The 17,061-nt window shown below is 34.3% G+C and overlaps 4 protein-coding genes across 4 annotated transcripts; 3 read left to right on the top strand and 1 right to left on the bottom strand.

Moving 5' to 3' along the window:
• The first annotated feature begins 6,225 nt into the window (after positions 1-6,225).
• LOC149615406 (uncharacterized) lies at positions 6,226-7,818 on the top strand. Its single transcript, XM_089856499.1, has 4 exons — positions 6,226-6,511; positions 6,599-6,777; positions 6,841-7,597; positions 7,667-7,818. Exons 1-3 carry the CDS (start codon positions 6,321-6,323, stop codon positions 6,972-6,974), a joined length of 504 nt encoding a protein of 167 aa, XP_089712625.1. The 5' UTR covers positions 6,226-6,320; the 3' UTR covers positions 6,975-7,597; positions 7,667-7,818.
• A 58-nt stretch (positions 7,819-7,876) lies between these two features.
• Positions 7,877-8,602, top strand: LOC149615405 (uncharacterized). The gene is made up of 3 exons (XM_089856498.1): positions 7,877-8,067; positions 8,214-8,392; positions 8,453-8,602. Exons 1-3 carry the CDS (start codon positions 7,877-7,879, stop codon positions 8,584-8,586), a joined length of 504 nt encoding a protein of 167 aa, XP_089712624.1. The 3' UTR covers positions 8,587-8,602.
• Positions 8,603-12,015: 3,413 nt separating this feature from the next.
• Positions 12,016-14,392, top strand: LOC149615404 (uncharacterized). Its single transcript, XM_089856234.1, has 3 exons — positions 12,016-12,447; positions 12,871-13,268; positions 13,328-14,392. The coding sequence occupies exons 1-3, from the start codon at positions 12,163-12,165 to the stop codon at positions 13,494-13,496; spliced, it is 852 nt and encodes a 283-aa protein (XP_089712360.1). The 5' UTR covers positions 12,016-12,162; the 3' UTR covers positions 13,497-14,392.
• LOC149615403 (small ribosomal subunit protein mS35-like) lies at positions 14,102-16,287 on the bottom strand. Its single transcript, XM_089856233.1, has 7 exons — positions 16,108-16,287; positions 15,924-16,006; positions 15,642-15,870; positions 15,426-15,565; positions 15,188-15,367; positions 14,580-14,678; positions 14,102-14,352 (listed from the first exon to the last, which is right to left on the bottom strand). Exons 1-7 carry the CDS (start codon positions 16,196-16,198, stop codon positions 14,176-14,178), a joined length of 999 nt encoding a protein of 332 aa, XP_089712359.1. The 5' UTR covers positions 16,199-16,287; the 3' UTR covers positions 14,102-14,175.
• Positions 16,288-17,061: the final 774 nt, after the last annotated feature.

Below are 17,061 nucleotides of genomic sequence, written 5' to 3'. Positions count from 1 at the left end.
ACGCTGTTTAGCATCTGCTGTCCTCACTTGATAATGAATTTTATATCACACCTTTACAGATGTGTTAGAGAGTGTAAGCTTCAAATTGACCCTGAAACCAGTTTAACCGTGGTTAGGCTTAAGTTTAGGTTAGGTTAGTGTTTAGGTTAGGCTTAAGAAGAAAAAAAGGTTTTTCTGTTGTAATTTAATGGTTAGGTTCAGGAATAAATTCAGATAATTGGAATCATTATGCAAACACTAAATCCATCTGTTCATTTCTATGAATTCAGGTTTTGTGGGCCGGCCTTGGGAACTTACTCATAATTCTGATGACGTCTTTCTAACAGTGTAACTTCATTGGTTGTTGCATGGTAGCAACGTGAGTTCTCAGGTACGCGCGTAAGATCATGCAACAGGCGCAGCGAGATAGATTATAGAGCTATCTCAGGTGTGACGTCAGTGCCTATAGATAAAACGTCACGGGCAATGGTTTATCAGTGGTACCGTCTTGGTTCTATGTGCAAATAGGTTGGGTGACGTCACACTAAGGCTTCTGAGATAGCTCTATTCGCGAGGTAAAATTCGCTTAGTTTTGTAGCTAGCTCCTCCCATAAAGCCGGTCTAGATACATTAAGTGAAAATAGTTATTCCTAGTAGCTGTATTTATTCCTGCCCTATTTTTGATTCAAATGGAAGGTTAGGTTGCCGTTTTCTGTTGGAAATTTAACAAACTTAATCTGTCTACTATTCGGGACTCGAAACGTATCTTACTTTTGATAAAATAGGTATTTATTGAATGGCTAATATTTCATTACATCTTATCAAGCAATAAAAATTCGCTTTTGTCGATGTAGAAATCCATCTATATAATTTCATTTATTGTCTATCCTTATAATCGAACGTCATGGCGGTGTTAAGGACTTATTATTATTCTTTTACCATCATCTTAATTTCGTTAATTAATTATAATAGAAAAGTTAATTGCGATTGTAATTACACTTATGTCGAAGACTACGGTGATTACGATCTAAGCAAAATAATTTGCCAGGATTTCAAAAATTACAATGAACTTAAGAACGGATTAATTGCAATTGCCGATAAAGAATACGTCGATTCGATAATTATAAATCGTATTTCGCAGTTGCCTTATTTTCCCAGCGAAATTCTAACGGACCTTACGGAATTGAGTGTGAGTTTAATTAATTGAGATTAATTTTAATTTTAAAAATTAACACAAGTTAATTTCTTTCATTTTCTCTTTTAAAAACTAAAGACAATAATTTTATCGGAGGTGACAATACCATTTTGGAAATCGATTCCGAATCGAGGTCAAGATTACGGTAATAAAATGGGAAATATCGAGACACTCGAGTTTAAATCAGTTATTGGAGTTTCTAATTGGAACTGGGCTGAACTGGCGCAATTATTCGATAACAATGTCGTCTTTTTCATTGCCGAAAATTGCCGTTGGCCAAAATTGCAATCGGATTTGAGCAATTTCTTCCAAAATGGGGTTGAATATATAACGATTAAAAATTGCAGTTTGCGATGGTTGGACGACGATTCATTAAATTGCCGTAATTGCCGCAGCATTGTTTTAAATGACAATGATATTACGGAATTAAGGGGTTCTGTATTTGGCCAGGGACCCAAAGAATTGCAACAACTCGAGTTAAGGTTAGCAACATTTAATTTTAAAATACGGTATTTGCCAGACTTAAAGGGAGGGTGAAGTAGAAAATCAAGTGTTTTTTTATCGATTCTTCTACTAATTATAAGACCAGCCTGCATAGTGAAACATTCAGGAAATACTTCCGAATGATTTTAAAATTCAAATTAGGTTCAGATTTTAAGGATAATTTGAAACTAGCACCTCCGACCAATCACGTAACGCCCTGCCTTTTTGTTAACAAAATTCTCGTGGCACGCGCCATGCCTAAAGAAATTTATCACGAGATTTGATAAAATTCGCGCGCTACGTGATAATCGTGGCGCGAGACATGGAACGTGCCACGAGAATTTTGTTAACAAAAAGGCAGGGCGTTACGTGATTGGTCGGAGGTGCTAGTTTCAAATTATCCTTAAAATCTGAACCTAATTTGAATTTTAAAATCATTCGGAAGTATTTCCTGGATGTTTCACTATGCAGACTGGTCTTATAATTAGTAGAAGAATCGATAAAAAATCACTTGATTTTCTACTTCACCCTCCCTTTAATAGACTTATTCTTTTTTCTATAGCAATAACAAGTTAACAAAGTTACCAACTGACTTATTCGCCTTCATGAAAGATAAATACGAACCATTAAGAGAATTTAAATTAAAATTAATTGGTAATCCAATCGTAACTCTAGAAAAGGAAACATTCGAACCAATTATCGTTGTGATACAAGATAAAATTCATATCGAGATTAATGGCAAGTTGTTAATAATAAAACGTTATTTTAATTGTTTTAAAATAACTATTATTTTAATATACATTTATATATAGAATCTGGTAACGTAATCGTTCTTGAATGCGACTGCAGATTGAAATGGTTGAAGGATTACCAATTTGATATCAGTAACAATCTTTGCGTGGCTCGGGTTGACCCCGATAAATCTCTGGAGCGGGATCTACGTAATTTCTTAGATTCATGCACTTAATTAAAATTAACTGGTTATAATTAAAAAACACTGACTGTGATTATGCACCTTGCATGGCTTTAAGCCGAATTGTATTTAATTTAGATTTATTATAAGAAACGCGCGGAATTTGTCTGTCTTTCTATTAGTAACGTGGCTTCTAGAAATGTCGGCTAATTTTATTGATGTCTTTAAAAGACTTATTTAAATCCAAAATAATTAAGATGTGATATTTTTATTATTTCGAGTAATTAAATACGAGTTAATTAATTTTTGTATTAAATAATCTAATCAAAGTATACACGCCTTCGAAACCGGTGATTTTTGACACCTTCGAAAGGGCGTACCTAATTCAGTTTGGTGTCAAGTTTATTTGACTTAACAATCAGTCGTTGCGAAATCCGACAACATCTGTCGAATATATAAAAACACTTGAGATAACGTTATGCCTTTTATCTTTTTGCTTGGAATTATAATTCGGGTAATTATTAATTATGCAAATTAAACACGGGCGCCTAGAACATCAATTGTTTAACCGGATTTCGGTCAGGAAAGACGAACCTTAAGATGCTGAACCGGATATCATTTCAATTCACTTTATTTGTTCAAACGTCGGTGTTATTGACTTTTGTCATTTCTTCGTCTCCTTGTGAATATAATAACGGAGTGTTAAGTTGTCGCGATGATGATGACGTCATAGAGTCATTGCAATCAAACTGTTCTGAAACCAATGTTTTCACGCTTGAAAACTGGAGTCAACCATATTTTTTGGAAGCTAGTAACTTTGAAAAATGTTCCAAATTGAATGTAAGTTGACAATTATTCTTGGCTGTTGCATAAGTTTATAAGTGATATGTTCGCTCCATAAGTTGATATGCACTACCTATACTATTCGTAATGCTTCTGCCAGGGGTCCGATTCTACTATTGTCCTTATTTATAAGGATTCCCTTCGTAAGGACAAATCCTTATTTCGGTCTTAAGGATAGGATAAGGATCTTTCAAATATTTCACAAAATTCGTATTCTACAACCATTCTCCTTATGAGCAATCCCATCCTTACGAATGATAAGGAGAGTAAACACGCCGTGACGTTTTACCGGCAGGGTAGCCAATAGCGTTTCTTTCAGTTCAGCAGACGATTTTTTGGTAGTTTGAGTAGACAAGTCTTAGCCTCTTAGGCCCTCGTTCACTCTCTTTTAAAAACTGAGAGTGGGAAAAGCGCGAGTTATAAAATCTCCCTCGTGGAGTGAAAAAGCGTATGCCCGTCATATTTGTTTTCCTTCATACAGAGTGAAGGAGATTAAAACATTAAACCCCTCGTGCTCATTGAATTTGAAGGAATGACTGAATTTACGAGTTTCTCCCTCAATTCGAGCGAGTGATTTTTTCCTGAGAGAGTAAAGTCACTCGCGAAGGAAATTATTAACGTTTGAAAGGTAAGGGAAAAGAAAAGATTCCTAGGCCTAATGCAACTGCCTAGGAAAAATGACACTTCATTATTAGTTTTAAAGAATATATCTCTAATTATTTAATTTAGTGGTGGTTGTTTGAATTCAGTGCGATTCTGCTATGATATTAAACATTCACTGGTGTTTTGATGGAAAAGAAATTAAATATTCATAAATGTGATGAAGTAATTCTTTTGTGGAATAAGTCTTCATAAATTGAGAACCGTAACTTTTCGTAAATGTATATGCGAAACCTTCATGTATGACGAAAAGTCATCGTAAATCAATGACCAAAAGTCATCGTAAATCAATGACCGTTTAATATCAATACCTTAAACTGTGCCGGCGTAATATCATAGTTACACCTAAATGCATAAACCTTCAGTAGAACCGCATTGGATTAAACCAATTTCGGTTTTAACTTCAAACCAATTTAAGTTATCAAATAAGCTTATAATAACGAATATCAAAGCGAGTCAATAAAAATCTCTAATTAGGTATAGTTATTTATTTTTGAACCTAATAATGAAAAGTCATTTTCACTAATGTAACTGAAAACATATTACCTTCACAACATAAGAATCTCCTTCGCGAGGGACTTCACTCCCTCACGAAAAAATCTCTCTAATTCGAAGAACCATTTTCAAACATGCAAACGCGAAAAAGCTTCCTTTTCACTAAAATCCCGTCTTGGTGTATCTCAATATGAGCTATAGTGGCTAAACGCAACATTTCTAACTCAATGAAAAATGCCACCATATTTGAGTTTGAAAAACAAATAAGGATAAATTCCAAGCCTTACGTCTCTAAGGACAGCTTTTTCTTCTCCTTAACTTAAAGGCCGACTTCCATCGAAAAGGGTTCTTACGAACTGAAAACCGTGCATCGAGAGTAACAATGGAGCGACCGTGCCGATTTTCGAATCCCCGCTGGACAAAATTTTGAGGGGTTCTTACGAACTGAAAACCTTGATACGGGGGTTCTTACGAACTGAAGATAAACAATAGATATTTTCCTTCAGAGGGTCGTAAAAATCGGGAATAAAATATTTAAGAGACTTTCTATTGTTTATCTTCAGTTCGTAAGAACCCGCATAGCAAGGTTTTCAGTTCGTAAGAACCCCTCCAAATTTTGCCCCAGTGGGGACTCGAAAATTGGCACGGTCGCTCTATTGTTAAGAATCGATGCACGGTCTTCAGTTCGTAAGAACCCTTTTCGGTGGAAGTCGGCCTTTAAGGATTATTTTTGATCCTTAATAAGGACAATTTTTAATAGGGAAAGGAGTAGAATACGAACTTTTGAGCATAAGGATAATTTCGAGGTTTAAGGACAATTTTTGATCCTTATAAATCATAAAGACAGTAGTAGAATCGGACCCCTGAGTGACTTAGAGCAGCTCGAGATAACTAGTTCGACTCAAGGAGAACGACGGAAGTGAATTAAATTGAAGTCCTAAGTACACTCGGTGGTGGTGGTTAATTAATTTTGCAGCTAGGACTTATTCGATCTAGGTGTTCCAATTTAGTCTGCATTACTAAGTCCAAATTTGACAGCAGCGCCTCCCTCGATTTACCTCCTCGAATCTATGACCTACCTCACTCACTCACTCACTTCAAAATTACAAGCCTTTCACTCATGACCAGATATTAATTAAACAAACTTATGGAAGGAACATACATATCTTATAAACTTATGGCTGTTTCAATAGGAAATTAATTCATTTGAGTGTTTTTTTAGACATTAAATTTAATCAACGTAAATCTGCCATTTTGGAAATCTCCTAAAGATGTTGGTCAAATGACGTCACCAGTTAAAATAACGACTGCTATTACGTTTGATAATGTTAAGGGGATTCACAATTGGAATTGGTTGGTTGGTGCCGGGAGTGTGGCGCACTCCTGTAAGCCAAGCTTCTGGGCGGCAAAGTTTGAGGAAATACGACACACGTCGGCGATCCTACCCTATAGGTGCCGACTGTCCCGTGTCCGCCGGAGGTGACTTACCCCAATTCCACCTTCCGTCACCTCCCAAGTAAACCTCAATCCTTCCCTGCTTCTACACATACGACCTAGCGGCCCCCGTCAGTGCTGGGCCGCGTCGGGTCTCTCGCTCAATTCTTCCTGGTGCTAAAGGCCTAACGGCTAAGCACTAGTGTGAGTAGGTGGTAAAAAAAAAATTGGAATTGGTCTGAATTGGCTGAATATTTTGGGAATTCTCCCAAGTTCTTAAATATTTACAATAGCCGATTCGTCAGGTTACCAAGTGAAATGTTACATTTTTACGGACAACACGTGACGCAGATCTCAATAAAAAACTCGAAATTAACTTGGTTAGACGATAACTCTTTAAGTTGTTCAAAATGCAGTAATTTTATACTTATTAAAAATCAAATTCGTGCTCTACGGTCCGGTGTTTTTGGAATTAATGGACCCGAAAATCTCTTGTTACTCGATTTAACGTAATATATAAATATATGTAATTTTAATTAACTTTAAGTTGATTAATTAATTAATTAGTTAATTAATTTTATTTTTTTAATTTATAGCGAAAACCAAATTAAATCGTTACCGGATAATTTATTCGGTTTTATTACAAAACCTTACGCTAATTGGGCGCCAGCATTTGATTTGAAATTAATCTCTAATCCAATCGGTGATCTTGAGAAGAAAACGTTTCAACCAATTATTGGAGCAAAAATTCCAAAATTATTCATTTATTTGAAAAGTAAGTTTGATTAATTTTAATCTAAATTAGTTAATTATTAATTATAATTTATTTTTCTTATAGGTAGCCAATATTTTATTTGTAAATGCGATTTTAAATGGATGCTTGAAACACCTTTTGATAGTAGTTACGTTTATTGCAATTTAAACTCTAATCAAGAATTATTAACAAAGTATTTGAATGAAAATAATTGTTAAAATATTATCGTGGCCGCACTTTGTGTTAATTAATTTCTTGTAGAGGTTAGTAGTGTTAAATTAAGACAGCTGCCATTATTGAAACCACGAGTGCTTAAAGTCACAGTGTAAATAAATAAATGTAATAATAATAAGTGTGAGCTGCACTCAACGTTAATGTTTATTTTCTTAATAAAATTAGCATTAATTCTGACCTACTTATTGAACATTATTACGTAAATCCGGGAACATCTGTCGCGTGAATTCAATTGTTTTACCTTCAAATGAAACCCACGTAACACTCGAGATGGTTAATTAATATGCAAACGCATTTTCAAAGTGTATACTTCTCGCGAAATCTAAGTTATCTTCATTTATTTCGTTTACACCAGTAAAGACAGGTCGCCATTCCATTGATAGCGATTCAATTCGGTTTACTTCTGTCTTCGGTGTTTTTGACTTTTGTCATTTCTTCGTCTCCTTGTGAAAATGGATACGGGGTGTTAACTTGTCGCGGTGATGATGACGCCATAGAGTCATTGAAATCAAACTGTTCTGAAACCACCTATTTTTTGACGCTTGAAAACTGGAGTCGACCATATTTTTTGGAAGCCAGTAACTTTGAAAACTGTTCCAAGTTGAAAGTAAGTTGACTATTATCTTCCGCCGTTGAGAAATAGTAAATTAATTCATTCGATCATTGGACTTTGTAGAGTTTGGAATTAATCGGTGTAAATCTGCCATTTTGGAAATCTCCCAAAGATGGTGGTCCAATAACGTCACCTGTTAAAATAAGGACCATTACGTTTGATAATGTTAAAGGAATTCACAATTGGAATTGGACAGACTTGGCCCAATATTTCGGGGATGCTCCGACGGATTTAATTATCCACAATAGCCTATTCGCCAGGTTACCAAGTGAAATGTCCACTTTTTACGGTCACCACGTGACAAAGATCAATATAAGCAGTTCGAAATTGACCTGGTTAGACGATAATTCCTTGAGTTGTCCGAAATGCGCATCCATCTCACTGAGCGGCAATAAAATTGAAGCTCTAAGAGCTAGCGTTTTTGGAAGTGGTGCACCCGAAAATCTCCGTTACCTACAATTAAGGTAATCCATAAAGTCGGTCAGGGAAAATAATTTTAGACCGTCAGGGAATTTTGAAATGAAAAATGAATGTGTCAAGTTCCCTAATATAATCTTATTTAAATTTTTAAGTTAATTAATCAATATATTTTTTAAATTACCTAACGTAGCAAAAATCGAATTAAAACGTTACCAGATAATTTATTCGAATTGGTCAAAAAGGATAATACCATTTCGAAGATACACTTTATTTTGAGTTTAGACGTGAATCCAATTATTACTTTGCGAAAAGAAACTTTTAATCCATTTATTGGAGCGAAAATTAGGGAAATATTCATTAATATAATAAGTAAGATTAAATAAAATAAAGATATTGATTATTATTTAAATAATTATTATCTTGTCTTAGATTGCGAATCCTTTCTTTGCAAATGCGATCTAAAATTTATGGTTGAAACACCGTTCGATAGTAGTTATGTTTATTGCAATTTAAACTCGCAATTCAAACCACTATCAAAGTATTTGAATGAAAACAATTGTTAAAATATTATCGTGGCCGCACTTTGTGTTAATTTCCCGTAGGGGTTAGTAGTGTTAAATCAAGACAGCTGCCATTATTGAAACCACGAGTGCTTAAAGTCACAGTGTAAATAAATGTAACTATAATGAGTGTGAAAAGCACTCAACCCTTAATGCTTATTTTCTTAATAAAATTAGCATGAATTAAAACGTACTTATTGAACATTATTACATAAATCCGGGAACATCTGTCGAATGAATTGTTTTCACGTCAAAATCAAACTCGCGTAACACTCGAGATAAGGTTTAATCTTTTAATTGTAATTAAGAAGATTAATTTATTTATTAATTAATTTAAAGGCAGGTGGAATTTGACAACGTTCTCGCGAAATATTGGGGTTTTTTTTGTTGTTTTTCTTTTCAATTGTTTCGTTTGCATCAGTAAAGACAGGCCGCTATTAAAAATGGTAACGATTCAATTGGCTTTACTTGTGTCTTCATGGTTAGCGAGTTTTGTCATTTCTTCGTCTCCTTGTGAAAATCAAAACGGGTGGATAAAGTGTCGGGGTGATAATGACGTCATAGAGTCATTGAAATCAAACTGTTCTGAAGCCGATGTTTTAGTGCTTGAAAGCTGGAGTCGACCATATTTTTTGGAAGTGAGCTATTTTGAAAAATGTTCCAAGTTGTATGTAAGTTGACAACCGCCTTCTCTGTTGAAATAGTAAATTAATTCATTCGAGCATTGGACTTTATAGAGGTTGGATTTAGTCGATGTAAATCTGCCATTTTGGAAATCTCCCAAAGATCAAGTTGGTCTAATGACGTCACAAGTTAAAATAATGCACTTCAAGTTTGATAATGTTAAGGGAATTCACAATTGGAATTGGTCCGAACTGGCCCAATATTTCGGGGATGCTCCGGAATGGTTACTCATCGAAAATAGCCGATTCTCCAGGTTACCAAGTGAAATGTCCGCTTTTTACGGTCAACACGTGACAGGGATCTCTATAGTTAACTCAAAATTAACTTGGTTAGACGACAATTCCTTGAGTTGTCCGGAATGCGATAAGATCAACCTGAGCAACAATAAAATTCAAACTCTAAGAGCTAGCGTTTTCGGAAGCGGTGGTGTACCCGAAAATCTCATTCAACTCGATTTAAGGTCAGGGAAAATTACTTTAGACTGCCAGGAAATTTTTGAAATTAACAATTAAGTAACAAGTTCCCTAATTTAATCTTATTTAATTTTAAGTTAATTAATTAATGTATTTTTTAAATTACCATTCGTAGGAACAACCGAATTAAAACATTACCGGATAATTTAATCGAATTTGACAAAAAAGGTTCGGGTATTTTGTTTTTAGACGGAAATCCAGTTGATAAATTGCGAAAAGAAACTTGGAATCCAATTATTCGAGCGAAAATTAACTAATTTTCCATTCAATTAAATGGTAAGATTAATTAATTCTAGTCTAAATAAATTAATTATTAATTGTTTTTCTTATAGATATCGATTATTTTATTTGCAACTGCGATCTTAAATGGATGCTTGAAACACCTTTCGATAGTAGTTATGTCTATTGCAGCTTAAATTCGAATCAAGAATTACTAACAAAGTATTTGAAAGAAAATAATTGTTAAAATATTATCTAGGCCGCACTCTGTGTTAATTTCCCTTAGGGGTTAATACTGTTAAAAGAAGACAGCTGCTGGTATTTCTTAAAACAACCAAAGCAAATATTTGAGTCCCTAAAGTCACAGTATTAATGAATGAATGATAAGTTTGTTTAATGTGCACAATAAAAACTAATTACATGGTTCACGAGATTGTACACAGTGGAAATGGTGTAACAATAACAAGTATGAAATGCACTCCATGTTAATGTAAAATTTCTTAATAAAATTAGCATTAATTAAGTCCTACTTGTTATTATTATTTGTTACAACTTCGGAAATATTGACTTCTGCCATTTCTCCAGGCGAATTTTAACACGGGTGGTTACTTAATCATCACGGAGATAATGACGTCATAGAGGTGTTAAAATCAGTTCACACCCGTGTTGACGTCACATTTTTAAAAGTCGATAAACGGTGTTCAACAAACCACAAATGAAAATTAAAAGCTGAATCTCCCACAATATTACTCCATGTTTTAAAAAAACCAGTGTCAACTTATTAACAACTAACAACCCGTATGTACCAGCCTGTTCCCAACCCAAATTTATTTTTTTTTTCGTTACGGCTACAATTAATTCTTAAAATATAATGACAACACAATGAGGAAAGACATAATGTAGCTGTACATTGTCTCTCATTGTCTCTATCCGGTGGCCTCAACCATGACGCGTGCATTTCGTAAATGTTAGTGTTAAAATGTATTTCGCCGCTTTGCTACCAGATGCTGTTAATAATTATATATTCAAGAGAGAGAGAAAAATAACACAGTACTACCTCTACATCAAATTCGACTCAAAACTCCAATAAGTCTTTTTTTTACTATGGTCAATTTGTAAGTTTCAAGATAAAACAAAGCGTTAAAACACGTGTTCTCAGTACGATTTTACATGCAAACATTTTAAAACACGCGATCGCGTCATTATCGTTGGTTACCTTAGTAACGTTAATTATCTTTCCGGCGTTGTTTTGATATCAAGGGCTCGGACATTACATCTTTAAATCGAACCCAATAGGTAAATTAAACCACGTACGTACTCGAAAATAAAGTATTGGACCACCCGATTTTTTTCCCAGCAGCAACAAGGCGTCCTTTTCAAGCTTAGAAGGGACAATAAAAGCGTGTTGTAACTACCTTTAAATTAACAGTTTCTAAGAATGCAATTAGAAAAAGTTTGTGTGGCTCGCCCGCTGTTCAGTTTCGCACGTGCAATTATTGCCATTTCCCTCGTGGCATTCCCCCCTGAGTCACGTGACTTGTAGCTTGGTGTATATACAGTTTGAAATTTGAATCGGTTTTATTGTGTTACTCGAGCTTCGAATTCGATGCTGACTAAACATTTTGGTCCACTCCTTAAATGGTTATATTTCATTTTGTGAGTAGTGGCTTTATAAAACCGCGCCTCTATTTCGGATATTGAGATACAAAATATTGTATCAATAAACAAGATAACTTGGAAAAGGTAGCGATATTTTTTGGGTAAAACATACCCCCAATTTTCGATATTATCATAATATTTTGCAGGGAAAAGTGGGAAATTTATTCAGTTGATAAAATTTGATAATAATGATAAAAACCGGGCGTATTTAGCCGCTATTATATTACTATAACGCGACCTTAACTTGTTGACTTTAATTTTATATTATAAGTTTGAACCTTAATTATGTATTTAATTTTTATATTTTATTTTTCAACTTATTATTAGTTCTACATACTTATATATGAAAAGTTTTAGATACGAAAACTGTTAGAGATTAGATTAAAAAAAGCTTGAACGCGGTGACGATAACATTGTAGTTGCAAATAACGGTCTTGTACCCTTACGCAGAAAAATGTCGCCGTGGTTGATGTATGAGTGCCGTAAATGCGCTGCACATAATTTTCCCCCATATGGAATTTAACTACCAGTAAACAAATGAACAATGAAGCTGGAAAATTTATTGGCGACCTCATTGACCTTCATTGACTGCCTAGTTTTAATCAACTGCTTGTGCGATGAGTTAAGTGATTTACCGTCTTTGTGCCATTGTACTTTTCAAAGTGTTATAACGTGCGTAAACGTAACTGAACACAACCGTGTTTTAGAGGAGTTATTATTGACTTTGAATGAATACGAGGATACGCTTATTTTGGATGCCTTAAAATTGGTGAACATTAATGAAAATGGCGTCTTGGATATCAAGGGTGTTACTAACATTCAAATACAAGTAAGAATATAGATAAAAAATACTCGATCCTATATGCTGAGATAAGTTTTGGCTCCACTTGCTTATCAGTCAGTTAGGAATTTGACTTGCATAAGATAAACAGGGGTGTTTCTGATAAGTCTGCAGCCATGCAGTGTTCTTTGTTAGCAATTTTGAGTCGATGTTGTAACTTCTATCTCCATTTTGTTTGCCACAAGGGACACTGTTTTCGAGTTATGATTGGATGGGTATTTTAGGGATAACCCCTTAAACTCAATTAAGAAACTGATCTAGACAATAATTTCTAATTAAACGATAAGGGGCCATCCCTAAAATACTCTATCAAATCATAACTCGAAAACGGTGTCCCTTAGGATTCAAAATTGATTTCCCAAAGAACATATCAGAAAAATCGTGTTGAAATACATTTTTTAATCATTTCAGACTTTAGAAATCATCAGTTCGAACGTATCATTTACGACTACGTCACGTTGGGACTCTCCATTTTGGGATTTAATTATTAGCACCTATTCTCTAACTATTCGTGACGTCACGGGCCTTCAAACTTGGGATTGGTCCAAATTATCCGAGTCATTCCCATCGTTACAATATTTGCAAATTGACCACAGCGATATAAAATATTTGATAAAAGATTTCGCCTCAAATTTCAAAAATTTGCTGAGTTTCAGTTTGACCAATAGTCCGGGGTTGATTTTGGGTCAAAGGTCATTGTATTGCGATAATTGTAAATCCATAAAATTATCCAATAATTCCATAGAAGTTATTGAAAGCGATGTTTTGAAAGTCGGACCATCTGTTACCAGATTTTATATGGATCTAAGGTAACCTTCTCTTAAACAACCGTAATATTTTAATTATAATTAATTTTTATTAATTCCAGGAATAATAGTTTATCAAGGTTGGACTATGACGTATTTAACAAACTTAATGACGCTAAATACATCCGATTAGATCTACAAGGAAATCCCTTACAATCTTTAACCTTTAGTCAAGATAATATTGAGCCATCATCAAATAAGGAAATAGACATCCGTTTAAATCAGAGATAACCTTAGACCTATTTCGGTTATTTCCCTCGTACCAAGAAGCGCCGCTAGATGGAGGCATCGCTAGTCGGTAAGCCTAACTCCACGTGGCGTTGCCTCTTGGCGCCTGGGAAGTAACACCTAAGATGGCGACCTCCATCCCCTTAGGTGTCTTGGTTTCTCTACATGCAATTTATGGAATTGTTTATAATCTCACCCGCTAATAGCCGATTTGACCAATGGGCAAGCGAACTAGTAGGCCTAGAATTGGTCCCAGGGCGCCCCCCCCCCCCAGAGCGTGGTGGGGGGGGTCTACCGCGCCCCACATTTATAGCATGCTAAAGTTGGGGGAGGTAATGTCTGTAAATAATTTTATGTAACTTGCAAGGTCATATTTTTCTTAATATGTTACTTGCCCTTTAAAAAGGAACTCTACCCGCTTATAGGTCAACTAGTAGGCCTAAAATTGGTCCAAGGGCGCCCCCTAGAGCGGGGGGAGATAAAATGTAACTTTCAAGACCATTTTTATGATTTTTTCTTAACACTATACTTGCCCTTTAAAAAAATGTGTCACGTGCATCATGACGACGAATTTTAATCAAAAAAAAAAATAATAATTAAAATTCAAATTCGTTTTTATTTTATTTATTTATTTATCAATTTTCTACATACAAATTTAAAATTACAATTACAATTTAATTAATTATTCTTCAGAAGGTTTGATATTGGGGTTTTGTTTTAAACCCAAAATGTGCAAGGCATTTTTCTTGTAAGATTGTAATGTTTCATCCGGTTCGCCATCATTAATTAATTTTTCTAAATCAGCGCCGTATTTTTGGATATCCTCGGATTCCTCCCCCGAATTTTCACCGCGAATTGCCTTAATTTTTAATTAATTTAATAAAAAATAAAATTAAACATTTTTTATTTTTAAAATGTTAGGGGAAAGTCAGCATTCAGGGGTTTTCATTCCAATGTTAAGTCTATGGCCCCTGTAGAAATGTTTCACTCTGCAATACACCCGTGTTTGAGGGTGCGGGTGAAGTCACCCATAAGGGGCCATAGGAAAAGCATTAGTTATTATAATTAAAAAATAAAAACAAATACCTGTAAAGTTTTCTTAATTTTATTTTGCGATCTGCTTTGATCAAAAAAGAACGCCTCCATGTCATCCTCCGTTTTCTCCGCCTCCCAATCTTCCTTATTCTAATTACAATTGTAATTAATTAACCAAGCTTACAAAATAATTCTATAATTTTAATATTATTTTAAGTATTTTTTTAATATTATTTTGGATTATTTTTAATTTTATTTTAGATTATTTTTAATTTTATTTTAGATTATTTTTAATTTTATTTTAGATTATTTTTAATATTATTTTAGATAATTTTTAATATTATTTTTAGATAATTTTTAATATTATTTTTAGATAATTTTTAGATAATTTTTAATATTATTTTTAGATAATTTTTAATATTATTTTTAGATAATTTTTAATACTATTTTTAGATAATTTTTAATACTATTTTTAGATAATTTTTAATACTATTTTTAGATAATTTTTAATACTATTTTTAGATAATTTTTAATACTATTTTTAGATAATTTTTAATACTATTTTTTAGATAATTTTTAATATTATTTTTAGATAATTTTTAATATTATTTTTAGATAATTTTTAATTACATTAATTCCAATTTAATTAAATTAATTACCTTTGATTCATGGTACAATGCTGTTAAGACATAAATAGCATAATCATAATTTTGTTTTTTAAGCGGACATCTATCAGCAACAATGGTAACGGTATCATTATCACCATCATAACGATCACCCACTAATCTGATAAACTTATCACGTGATCTGTAGTCCAAATTTAATTTCTCTAATTTGAACTGAAACCAAATTAAAAATTACCTTTTAAATAAATAATAAAAAAAACATTAATGGTACCTTTATGGTGACGACCCTTGACCTTGCATCCCTTAAACTAGGCCCTGTGTAAATATAATCTGAACTGACAACTTCTAACGGGAAATTTTTATGACAATCCTCATCTGTTTTTAATTCCATAGGCCAGGGGGTACAGAATTCTATAATTAATTGTTTAATATATGAATTAATGTCATTTAATTAATCAATATCATTTAATTAATTAATTTTAATTACTTTTTATAGCCTGGCAATGAGCATCAATGGCTGGAGGTGTTAAATGCAAGAAATTTGGGATTTTCATCAACTCTGCATTAACAAATTTATTTGGTGGAGCCTTTTTCTTGACAGTATAACCCTGAAATAAGGGCAAGGGCACCACTGATGGCCGAAAACTCTGAGCTGTTGGCCAAACGCTTGACCAATTTTGATCTACAGGCATTTCTTTATACCGAGGCTGTGATAACTGAAGCAAAAAATAATTTGTAAGTGTATTTAAACTTAATTAATTTCACTTACTTCGGTTTTGACTTGACCTTTTGGTGGACCCCTACGTCTGGGTTCTTGTTTTCTTATTAATTGCAATCTCGTGAATTCCTGTTCTAAGTAATTAAGACAAATAATAACGCCAAATTAAAAGTTTATAGTTCTAAGCCTTGGTCAAAAATAGAGTTCTAGGCTTAGAAAAGGCTTTTAAACTTACTTTCGCCAATATTAGACGATGCATCGCGACTTCCCACGTTAAGTTTATTATTAATAACTAATAATTTACCCGAAAAACGCGTTCGAAACATGATATAAATTGATTTAATTTAAATCCAAGTTTTATTAACTTCGACCCTCGCTTCTCTAGGCTCTAGCAGACGACAGACTGGTCCCAGAGGGGCGCCGCAAAATCGCGATCTCTGATCAGGCTGGGAAATAGCACACTTCCTCTGGTCCAAAACCAGTTTATTAATTGCTTGGACTAGTTTTTTAATTCAAGAAGTGGGGGTTACTGGTCCTCGGGACCAGTTTATTAATTGCAAATCTATTGGAGAGCAAAGGCTGGGACCAGTCCGGAGACCAGTAAATAATTTCAGACACTAGGGGGTCACTGGTCCAAAGGACTAGTTTAAAAAATATCCTTATTTCCCAGCCTGTCTCTGATTTGCGGAGTAACGCAGCTTCTTTTCGGCGGCGTTGGGCAAAATCCACGGCCAACTAGTTCATCTCCCCCGTCGGCTTCGCCTATATAGGCAAGGGTGGAAGTTGGCCGTGGAAAAATTAAAACCGGGCCTAGCGACCAGTGTGGGAAATAAGGCACTTTCACAGGCCAATAGCCAGTTTAAAAATTACCTGGGCCAGTTTAAAAATTAAACGCTTTGGGGTCTACTGGCCCTGGTGGCCACTTAATTAATTCAAAGTTTTTCCCCCTCAAGATTTTGGTTCATTAAATAAATACTATGGGATTAGTCCCTAAAATTGTCTCGTCTTTGCTTCTATGCTGTTTGCTTGTTTGGCCTGAATTGTGTATTTGGGAGTGGGATTATGGGTGGGTTTCGTATGTCTGTCTACGCTCTACACACAGTGTAGAATCTGTAGATGAAGTGATTTTTGCAGTTAGCTAAAGGAAGGATAATCTCTCGGTTGCCTTGTTTGGGTCTGGTCTGTAGGG

This window comes from Phalangium opilio, unplaced genomic scaffold (assembly GCF_054372755.1).
Source record: "Phalangium opilio isolate 3A_F unplaced genomic scaffold, DU_Popi_V2 ptg000217l_1, whole genome shotgun sequence".
In the NCBI taxonomy this organism is placed as follows: domain Eukaryota; kingdom Metazoa; phylum Arthropoda; class Arachnida; order Opiliones; family Phalangiidae; genus Phalangium; species Phalangium opilio.
The sequence above is the reverse complement of the archived record's forward strand: the minus strand, read 5'-3'. Positions and strand labels throughout refer to the sequence as shown.

Coding starts and splice junctions, on each gene's coding strand:
- LOC149615404 (XM_089856234.1), top strand. CDS start 12,163: ATGAAGCTGGAAAATTTATTGGCGACCTCATTGACCTTCATTGACTGC. Junction 12,448..12,870: donor TTACTAACATTCAAATACAA/GTAAGAATATAG, acceptor TAATCATTTCAG/ACTTTAGAAATCATCAGTTC. Junction 13,269..13,327: donor AGATTTTATATGGATCTAAG/GTAACCTTCTCT, acceptor TATTAATTCCAG/GAATAATAGTTTATCAAGGT.
- LOC149615406 (XM_089856499.1), top strand. CDS start 6,321: ATGTTACATTTTTACGGACAACACGTGACGCAGATCTCAATAAAAAAC. Junction 6,512..6,598: donor CTCTTGTTACTCGATTTAAC/GTAATATATAAA, acceptor TTTAATTTATAG/CGAAAACCAAATTAAATCGT. Junction 6,778..6,840: donor ATTATTCATTTATTTGAAAA/GTAAGTTTGATT, acceptor TTTTTCTTATAG/GTAGCCAATATTTTATTTGT.
- LOC149615405 (XM_089856498.1), top strand. CDS start 7,877: ATGTCCACTTTTTACGGTCACCACGTGACAAAGATCAATATAAGCAGT. Junction 8,068..8,213: donor CTCCGTTACCTACAATTAAG/GTAATCCATAAA, acceptor TACCTAACGTAG/CAAAAATCGAATTAAAACGT. Junction 8,393..8,452: donor AATATTCATTAATATAATAA/GTAAGATTAAAT, acceptor ATCTTGTCTTAG/ATTGCGAATCCTTTCTTTGC.
- LOC149615403 (XM_089856233.1), bottom strand. CDS start 16,198: ATGTTTCGAACGCGTTTTTCGGGTAAATTATTAGTTATTAATAATAAA. Junction 15,871..15,923: donor AAGGTCAAGTCAAAACCGAA/GTAAGTGAAATT, acceptor TTTTTGCTTCAG/TTATCACAGCCTCGGTATAA. Junction 15,368..15,425: donor CAAGGGTCGTCACCATAAAG/GTACCATTAATG, acceptor ATTTGGTTTCAG/TTCAAATTAGAGAAATTAAA.